The following is a 9,955-nucleotide window of genomic DNA, read 5'->3' as shown; positions in this document are numbered from 1 at the left end:
GAGCTCGCCGATCGAGTTCGCCGATCGGTGCGGGAGGTGGCGCTTTCGTCTGGCGTCGCTGACATGCGCGTGTGAGACGGCATCCGTGCGGACGGATCTACGTGGGATTAACAATTCGCGCTGGTGACGGCTAACCATCAATTGGCTCCACGTTCAAAACACAGTTGGCTGTTGCGGATGAAAAAAATCGCCCGATGCCTTGATAAATTGACAAGTGATCGATCATCTGACTACGGTTGAGGCGGTTCGTAGAGCTCGGCCAGCCAGCTTCGCGGCTGAAAACCCCCGCGATCCCAGACGAAGATCGATAGACGATCGATCGTTTTTCCGTGAGGCACGTTACTTTCACACGTCGTTCATTTCCCCGCGATCGTTCGTTTAATTTCCGTTAAATCGCGCCAGTTATCCCGCCGCGAGACTCGACACCATGATCACTCTGCAGTCTCACAATCAGGTTTGTGCTTACGACATCTCGCAATTGCATCAGCAACCTCTGACACTCGTGTCCCGCGTGTCTTTTAAACAATACGCATATATTTTATTGTCCTTGAGAATGTATAAAAGTATCTCGTCTTTCATTGATCATTGAAACCTAACGTTTGCTCTGTCTTCTGCTTTCGCTAAACTCCTAGGGAGAGTCAAGCGTATGACCTGATCCGAGTGTGTTTAAGTGACTTTGGACTTTTAGGTGTTGTACCATCTGACACAACTGACGTTAGCAGTGACTCCTAGAACGTCGTATTCGAACCAGGTTAAGAAACGGGATGAACATAAAACCACTGATGATATCTGCCCGAATAGCCTCGAGGAGGTATAATCTCTATGAGATACATTTCTTTCTAAGTTACATCTCGTAATGCAACAAAATATAAGAATTATAATGATAATTTTGAGAAATATTTCGTACACTAGTTGAGCTTCAGCTAAAGGATTCTGCAAGTAATGTCCGTTGAGCTTGCGCGAAAGATTCATTAGCCTAATGATTTCTGTTCTGTGTGAAAACAGGAATCCTGAGTTTTTGAACATTAAAAGTTGTTGAAATAAAAGAGAATATATTTAAAAATCCTTCACTTCTTACTGTTAACAATTATTTCAAAAGACTTGTGATTTTATTTCCAACTTGATTTGGCAAATGTAACAATCTATGTTTCAAATTGATTCCTATGATTATGTGCTTAAATTGTACTTATAATTTATTTTAGGCAACAAAGAATTGCTCACAGTTACTGGAAATAATTCCACTAACTGCTTTGACTCCGTTAAAAATGAAGGAGAATAAGGTATGCGTATTGCTGGATAACGCAGCTCTTAGCTTATTTAGAAGACCTTTGGAAGAGAACAATAAATGGAAAGTGTCTTACTTATCCGGCCTAAGCTTTACCGAAAACAAACAGGGCTTCCTCTACCATCCACTAAAGGAGCCCATTGTCTTACCTGTTACTCATTTAGCATCAAAACAACGTAGACTGTTGCACACGTGGTATGTCAAGACGTCACACTGCAGTGACATGCAAATTCGCACGTTCAAGTCCCAGCGCAGCATAAAGATGGAACTGGAGCGAAATCCAACTGTCATAAGCAGGATAAAGAAGTGGCTTGGCCTGTCCTCTAATTTTCATGTGGTACAACATGCATTTTATTTTGCTAATTTTTCCAAATTCTCCAGTGAAAGTGCAACAAGAGTCGATGGTTTACTAGAACACTGTGATTACAGCAAATTCTCAAGAGAAATTCTATCCTAACAGATTCCATGCTTGTAGGGTTTGATGCACGAAGGGAAGAGTTCAGATTATGAAAAGCTGAAACAGGTCCTCAACAATACCGAAGCAACGGCGGACGAGCAGAAGAGAATAAAAATTGCCTTCGTAGAAGGCTACGAATCCGGAGTGCAGCGTCAGATGCGAGGTCGAACGATGTGGCTGAAGGTCCTGCAAAATATAATAACTGCCTCCGCGGTCATCCTTGTACTCTGGCTTTATCGTACGTAGAAAAGGAGAATGCTCTTTAAAGCATATTCCGTGCTGAAAATTTCTCACGTTGAACGCTTTATTATGTGCACTTGCATATTATGTTTACTATTTATGTTATAGTTAGCTACCCAGGAGGTGGGATATTCAAGCTTCCTATGAGCCACAGGATCGAAATTGACCCTGAAGACATCAGCGTCACTTTCAACGACGTTAAGGGGGGAAACGATAAATATTTAATTTTTCCCACACGTTTAGTTAAGATGGATTGTCTTTCTGCGGAGAAAATTATTATACTTGCTGTATGATTGGCGAAACATAAGAAGCACGTAGGAAAACAGCGATGAGCAAGCGAATAAAAATTACAGGTGGACGAGGCGAAACAAGAGCTCCTGAATGTCGTGGAATTCTTGAAGAATCCCGGGAAGTTTTCCGCCCTGGGCGGAAAGTTGCCAAAGGGAGTATTGTTAGTCGGTCCACCTGGGACAGGAAAAACCCTGTTGGCCCGTGCGGTCGCTGGAGAAGCTGGTGTACCGTTCTTCCATGTGGCGGGTCCTGAATTCGACGAGATCCTGGTTGGTCAGGGTGCCCGACGTGTTAGAGATTTGTTCAGTGAGTAGCGAGTATAGTTATTTTTATTGATAAAATTACGAGATACCGCGAGGTCGTACGAGCGATTTTCCTTTTCGAATGACTTACCGTTCGAAAATTATCCTGAATCGCATCAATAAAAAATTTGTACACGCGTTTCCGCAGGAGCAGCGAAGGAGAAGGCGCCGTGTGTAGTATTCATCGACGAAATCGACTCCGTGGGTGCGAAAAGAACGAATTCCGTTCTTCATCCTTACGCAAATCAGACGATCAATCAGTTACTTTCCGAAATGGACGGGTGAGAGTTTATGCATACTTTTTTATCGCATTATCATTTAACGTTTGATCGTTATATTTGAATGTAACTTTTAATTAAATCGTTTGTGATCTTCTGTTTGTAAGCTTCCGGCAAAACGAAGGTGTCATCGTCCTCGGTGCCACGAACAGACGTAAGGACCTCGACAAGGCGCTGATGCGTCCTGGTCGCTTCGACGTTGAGATTTACATCAACAAGCCTGATTACTTCGGCCGCAAGGAGATATTGGACCTTTACCTATCCAAGATATTGACACACGAGATCGATACGGTTTACCTAGCACGTTGCACCACAGGTTTCACGGGAGCTGATATTGAGAACATGGTAAGAAACATCAAGTCACATCTCGTGTGATGTCGTTCACGTGAGATACACATCATTCATATAATGTGTGAATGTATTGCAGATAAATCAAGCTGCGTTACGCGCAGCAATCGACGAGGCGGATTGTGTAACCATGAAGCACCTCGAGTACGCTAGAGACAAGGTACTGATGGGCCCTGAAGGCAAGCTGAAGATGCGCGACGAAGAAGTCAACCGTATCACGGCGTTCCACGAAGCAGGGCATGCTCTAGTGGCGTTTTTTACAAAGGATGCTACGCCGCTTCACAAAGTCACCATCGTGCCACGAGGGCCGACGTTAGGTCACGTATGTAGTCTAATTCCGGTTTACTCGTAATTATATGTTGCTTTAATGGTACTAATTTGCTTTATACACAATTGTACTTGCCACATTTGTCGCGAAATTACTTTTTTTTTTTTTTTAACGATCGATTTGGAACATTTTTGTGACGAGTGACGCTTGATCTCGTAATTTGTAATTTGCTAATTTTATTCTTACCCTTCTTAGACCTCTTATATGCATGAGAAGGACGTTTACCACGTTACGAAGTCGCAGTTGCTAGCCAACATGGACGCGATGATGGGCGGTAGAGCTGCGGAGGAATTGATATTTGGGCCGGAGAAAGTAACAACAGGAGCTTCTTCCGATCTGGCCGTACGTTCTTCATCTCAGAATTCTTTATATAACGTAGTTTTAATTTTACTACATTATATTCGTTCACGAGACCTTTTCGTAGAGATGTTTAGATTGCATGAGAATTTGAACATTTTCCCTTTGTTGCATACAGGGAGCGACGAAGATCGCGGAGATGATGGTGAAGAATTACGGGATGTCGGAGAAAGTGGGATTTAGATCAATAGTGGAAAATAAGAAATTGTTTAGTAACGATAACTCGTACGCGCCCAGCACGAACGAGGTCATCGACAACGAAGTGAAGCGGCTTTTGCAGGTAAATGTAATAAAAAATGTCATGCTTCTGTTTGAGAAAAATAAGATATAATCTGCGTGAGGAGATATATATTTTTCTCTTTTTTAATTTAATATAATTCAGTTGAAAATATCGTATTAAAAATTCGTACTTTTCTTTTTTATCTCTTATAGTATCTCCTTTAAATCAAGTTTTTATTAATTGCACTTTACATGTTGAATTTATCAATTAATTTTACTACAATTAAGTCGGCTTGTCATTTCACTATCCTCTTTCCAGGAATCGTATGAACGAGCGAAATCGATTCTGAAAACCCATGCAAAGGAGCACAAGCAACTGGCGGAAGCCTTGTTGCAATATGAAACGTTGGACGCGGAGGATGTGGCTGCTATAGCGAACGGTGAGTAACAGACATGTGTATATGTAATGTGCGAGGTGAGATGCGATACGTGATACGACCGGACGTTTTGTTCCTATTTCAGAAACCGGATTCAGTAAACGGGAATCGTCAACGGATACTAAAAAAACAACAAGAGGATCTTAATGCGAGCACGATCACTCGGGTAAAAAATTGAGGAGGAGAAGGTAGGACGATCGAGTATAGTGTAAAATTTGGATGTCGAATAATGTCTTGTATTTTATGCGAGGCCTAGTCTACAAAGATTCTGAAATACATTCTGAGAGTCTACGACTGACGGGATGCGAATCGTGATACGCGAAAGTCCTTTCTTCCTGGATCTCGTTTGAAACGACCAGTTTTTTAGACGTTTAGCAGAAATACAAGTTATATTACGGTTTAATTATCTGGATATTAAAAAAAAATAGATGCTGTTGCTACTACATCTTTATGTAAGATTTAGGGTATTAAACAAGTACGTGTTTGCAAGTGGATTCTTTAAACTTTTGATTCAATGTTCAATGCGAAGCGTACTCTATTATAATTACATACACTTCCGAGCGATTAAACCTTTATTTTTTTTTTATATATTATATGATATATATGCATATTCTTTTGTGGCAATTATCCAGTTGATGTACACTTCATTGTGTTTCAGGTTTTAGTTGATGAAATTTCGACATCCGCGATTTGTATTCCATCACTTTAATCGATTTTTGAAATCTAAATTGTACAATCCCAAATCAATTTTTTCCGAGTGAAAATACTAAGGCAAATGGAAAAATTTATAGATTTTACCGAGAAAAATAATTTAACTTGGTGTAATAATTTTAATGAGAAAAATTTATCGCATCAAGTAAAATTTGTACTAACTCAATTGTACAAAATTTTAACAAGAGATGTTTCATGTATAAAACATATGAAATGATCTGATGTTTAATTATTCTGCGCGTACTTAAGAGTTAAAAATGTGCATAAAAGTAGAATAATATTGTTTGCATAAAAGCGGGTCTCCATTTTTAGATTCACAGGTGTTCCCGTTTGATGCAGCAGCACCTATTTTTCAATGGAGTGTTTGTTATCGGACAGTCAGGCGTCGATTTCGTCCAATTATTACTCATCGCGAAGGAAACAATCCTTCAGGAAATTGCGATAGTAATATATCGCGAGAAATATAACGGTTGGGATTTTTCAAAAAATGCGTGAATGATGAAATCAACTGACTAGAGAAATCGAATCCCCTCACGTTTCCTTATAATCTTCTTCTAGCTTGCGCTTAACAAAAAAAAAACCCCTTTTCTCTCGAGTAAAAAGTGTCGAAGCAAAAAGGGAATTAACTATCAATATTTTTGTCTTCCTTTCTATCCCCCTTTTTCAATCCGTAATTGAGAAATCTCGGGATGCAAAATCCATCGTACGAGCAGTAAAGATGTATCACATAGAAGAAAAAACTTATAAAATTTACAAGTACAGAAGTGATGAAGTTATTTATAAGTAAGGAAAAAAATGATGACTATACTTAAATTATGTATGTACATATATGTATATTTGTATACATATATTTCATGATTTTTTTCATCTGCGTACGTTTCCTCATTCTTCATTACCTTTTCAATTGCTCCCGAACAATTTGTCATTTTCCTCGTAAAGTGATCGTTGTCTCTTGCGAGTGATTTAAATTTACTTTGCAATGGACAGGTGTGTGTGTGTGTGTGTGTGTGTGTATGTCACATGACTCGCGTAGCCACGTCTGACAAATTGACAGCTGTAAATGTTTTACGCGCGTCAACAAAATTAGACGTAAGGCTTAGTGATAAATGACATTATATACAACATTAAATTAATAAAAGAATAATTTTGAACTTTTTAATTGACAGTCATTAGTCCGTTCATTTTAGCGTTACATTTTAGCTGCGCCTTTTAGATTTAACATGGAACAACAGGTCGTGGAGATGAGCATGAAAGTTCACAAGAAATGTAGCTAGAAGGAACACACCCAAATATGTATGCAACTACGTGTTTCCAATATGTCGACGCTCATCAGAAGACAACTCGCAATTTATGCTACGACTGAACGTTGCTTCTCCAGAAATTAAAATTACAAGAGAGAAATGATTGGTTAGCGCGCGCTCTTGTCATTATCGCATCTCATATATATGCAAGTGGTAAATTCTGAATGTTCATAATGCTTAAGAATTTCTAGAGTGCCTGAAAAAAATATTAGGGACTTCAGAAATGCTCCATTCAACAGCCAATCGGCATATCCGGCACGTACTCGTGCGTGCGACGAATGAAATACTAGCTCCAGCTGGTAGACTAATAAAATTGTTAAGTTGGTAGTGGCAAACGCGTAGATTTACTATCATTCGTGCTCTTTTCGCAGCTGCTATCAACCGGTACGTTGATTGAAGCTAAGTCGCGCATGGTTTATTATTGACGAGCCACGTGCGGGTTCGTACGTTTCTGAGCGAATTCAGTCGGTGCAAAGTAAATAAAAGACTTAATCGTTACGTGGTTATACTTGCTTAGGAGATTATCTTAACAATATTGTTATTTCCTGGCAGCCTTCAAAATACTAACCTAGTAAGTTAACCTATCGGTTTTACTTCACACGCAAATACTTTGAGAAGAGGGCTGCTCTTATCTTTCGCAATTGCTGTCGACATATTATTAAATAAAATTTCATATATTCTCTATATTATATTCGTACGGTATTGTTTCTAACGTTACATATCGATACATGTTAATGTAATTTCTTGTATACTCTCAGCAAACATGGTGCTGGCGTGTCGATTTTATAAAGAGAAGTATCCCGAGGTGGAAGATGTGGTGATGGTGAATGTACGCAGTATAGCTGAAATGGGTGCTTATGTACACCTATTGGAATATAACAACATTGAGGGCATGATATTGCTCTCTGAATTGTCCAGGAGACGTATTAGGTCTATCAATAAACTTATCAGAGTAGGCAAAACTGAACCAGTTGTAGTTATTCGAGTAGACAAAGAGAAAGGTAATATATAGGCGTTTTATAGATCTGTGTAACTCAATTTTCTCATGTTTTAAGTTGTTTGTATATGAATCATGGACTTCAGGTTACATTGATCTGAGCAAACGTCGTGTATCCGCTGAGGATGTAGAAAAATGCACAGAGAGATACGCCAAGGCTAAGGCCGTTAATTCAATTTTAAGACACGTTGCGGAACTGCTGCACTATGACAGCGATGATCAGCTGGAGGAACTGTATCAGAAGACAGCCTGGTACTTTGAGGAAAAATATAAGAAGCAGAAAGCATCCGCTTATGATTTCTTCAAACAATCAGTATTGTAAGGAAAGAAGCTTAAGACTGCACGATATGAAATATTCACAAAATATTTATAGAAATGGTTATGTTAATTAAATGTACCTAAATATATATACAATATATTTATGAATCTGTCTAATTTTAGGGATCCCTCTATTTTAGCAGAATGTGGCCTCGACGAGCACACGAAGGAAGTGTTGTTAAATAATATCAAACGGAAACTTACCTCCCAAGCGGTGAAGATCAGGGCAGATGTGGAAGTAGCGTGTTACGGCTACGAGGGAATTGACGCTGTTAAGGCTGCACTGAAGACTGGCTTAGCTCTTTCCACCGAAGAACTTCCCATCAAAATTAACTTGATTGCTCCTCCCTTGTACGGTATGTGACATATTCCGTTTTCCGAGTGTGTACTTGATTAAAAATGTTCTGATTTATTGTATTTCAGTTATGACAACATCTACACCGGAAAAACAGGACGGCCTGAAGGCATTAAATGACGCAATCGAGGTAATTCGTGATAAGATCACGTTGCTCGGAGGTGTATTCAACATCCAAATGGCGGTAAGTTTCACAAACTAAACACGTCCGTTCGGAATTTATGTGCCAAACCAAGAATTAATTTCTTTTTTCTTTTAACGCTCCAGCCGAAAGTGGTCACTGCTACGGACGAGGCAGAATTGGCGCGACAAATGGAACGAGCGGAATTAGAAAACGCAGAAGTTGCGGGCGATGACGACGAGGAGGAGGTGGAAGGAATGGATGGTGATTTCAGCGGCGGTGAGGGATCTGAGCAAAACGACAAATTCAGAGACCCATCACAAGAAGAAATTTGAAAATCTATAATATACATATATATATATATATGTATAAATAAAGTATAAATTTAATTAACAACTATGTATTTGCACGGTTTTATTCATTAACAGCTGCAATTTTGATAAATCTCGTTGTCGCGCTATCATATAATTTAATGTAAACATGGTAAGGAGTTGAACAAATTGTATTTCCCAAGATTTTTGAAATTTTTTATAAATTATATTATTACAATAAATCAAGACTTAAGCCCTTTCTGTGCTCCTGATGAGGAATTCCAAGCATTATTCTATATTGTTATTAATCTTATATAAATTTTCTTTAAATGCAAGCTACAAGTATAGCTAATAATATAGAAATTTCACGTTGCTTAAAAATCTCATGCTTTTGGTTATGGTATTCCAATGAAGTTACTCTCATGGGTTCAGTTTTTTACATTTTTATTAAAACATTTTCACAGTTTCAATAAAAATTATCTATTCATTAGCAATCGTCACCTCTACCTCTACACCAGGTTCAATGGAAATACTTGTGATTTGTTTCACAATCTCTGATGGCGAATATAAATCGATCACTCTTTTGTGAATTCTCATCTGGAATCGATCCCATGTTTTCGAACCTTCACCACAGGGTGTTTTACGAGTCGTTATTCTCAGAACCTTGGTAGGCATACGGACAGGTCCTTTAACCTTCAGCTTTTGCTTCTTGGCCCCATTGATCAGTTCCGAGCATACTAAAACAGGAAAAGACCATATTAAGATACTTATTACACTAAATTTCTAACTCGAGTTAAAGCAATACAAGTATTAGCTTGCGAATGAATTTTGACTTGATATGCAACAAAATAATTAATTTTCAATTCCGTATCACCTTTCTCGAGGGAGCGAACGTTGCGGGACGTGAGCGTGATCCTGATTCGATGAATCGGGGCAACTTCTTGTCCTGGTTTTTCAGGATTATCGACCTTGGTACTTGCCTGAAAAATACGAGGCATTAATTCATTATCACAACTATTTATTGGAAATCTTCATCTGAATAATGAGAACGTCTCATCTGGCTTTGATATCTAACCTAGTCTAGTGATCCAAGCAATCCCCTCTACCCCCAAATTAATATGTTACATTGTTACTAAGAAAAGAAAACAATTCTCTAAAATGTCTGTTGATGTTAAATTCAGCACTTACCATGATAAATTGTTGTCCTGGTCGAGATGATCAATTTGTATCAAGTAAAACTGACCAGCGCTGAACCAGTACGTCCGACAACGTTCCACGTGCAAATTGCAAGGACCACCG

General features: G+C 38.9%; 3 protein-coding genes across 4 annotated transcripts; 2 read left to right on the top strand and 1 right to left on the bottom strand.

The window, feature by feature from the left end:
* Window positions 1-111: 111 nt before the first annotated feature.
* LOC106746565 (ATP-dependent zinc metalloprotease YME1 homolog) lies at window positions 112-4,709 on the top strand. The gene is made up of 13 exons (XM_014623287.1): window positions 112-454; window positions 689-811; window positions 1,203-1,622; window positions 1,761-1,980; window positions 2,091-2,188; window positions 2,336-2,579; window positions 2,724-2,856; window positions 2,961-3,198; window positions 3,281-3,523; window positions 3,725-3,871; window positions 4,005-4,166; window positions 4,425-4,545; window positions 4,628-4,709. Exons 1-13 carry the CDS (start codon window positions 428-430, stop codon window positions 4,687-4,689), a joined length of 2,238 nt encoding a protein of 745 aa, XP_014478773.1. The 5' UTR covers window positions 112-427; the 3' UTR covers window positions 4,690-4,709.
* A 2,172-nt stretch (window positions 4,710-6,881) lies between these two features.
* On the top strand, window positions 6,882-8,744 carry LOC106746597 (eukaryotic translation initiation factor 2 subunit 1). 2 transcript variants are annotated; one of them, XM_014623352.1, is made up of 6 exons: window positions 6,882-6,938; window positions 7,313-7,555; window positions 7,638-7,869; window positions 7,993-8,225; window positions 8,293-8,408; window positions 8,492-8,744. In XM_014623352.1, exons 2-6 carry the CDS (start codon window positions 7,318-7,320, stop codon window positions 8,678-8,680), a joined length of 1,008 nt encoding a protein of 335 aa, XP_014478838.1. In that variant the 5' UTR covers window positions 6,882-6,938; window positions 7,313-7,317; the 3' UTR covers window positions 8,681-8,744. The 2 variants fall into 2 exon arrangements, with proteins under 2 accessions (XP_014478838.1, XP_014478837.1); XM_014623351.1 differs by having other exon boundaries at window positions 6,912-7,125.
* A 339-nt stretch (window positions 8,745-9,083) lies between these two features.
* LOC106746599 (40S ribosomal protein S20) lies at window positions 9,084-9,953 on the bottom strand. The gene is made up of 3 exons (XM_014623353.1): window positions 9,845-9,953; window positions 9,531-9,636; window positions 9,084-9,393 (listed from the first exon to the last, which is right to left on the bottom strand). The coding sequence occupies exons 1-3, from the start codon at window positions 9,845-9,847 to the stop codon at window positions 9,137-9,139; spliced, it is 366 nt and encodes a 121-aa protein (XP_014478839.1). The 5' UTR covers window positions 9,848-9,953; the 3' UTR covers window positions 9,084-9,136.
* Between the last annotated feature and the right edge of the window lie 2 nt (window positions 9,954-9,955).

This window comes from Dinoponera quadriceps, unplaced genomic scaffold (genome assembly GCF_001313825.1).
Source record: "Dinoponera quadriceps isolate SergipeBrazil2010 unplaced genomic scaffold, ASM131382v1 scaffold1573, whole genome shotgun sequence".
Lineage (NCBI taxonomy): Eukaryota > Metazoa > Arthropoda > Insecta > Hymenoptera > Formicidae > Dinoponera > Dinoponera quadriceps.
Note: the sequence above shows the minus strand (reverse complement) of the source record. Positions and strands in the feature narration are given on the sequence as shown.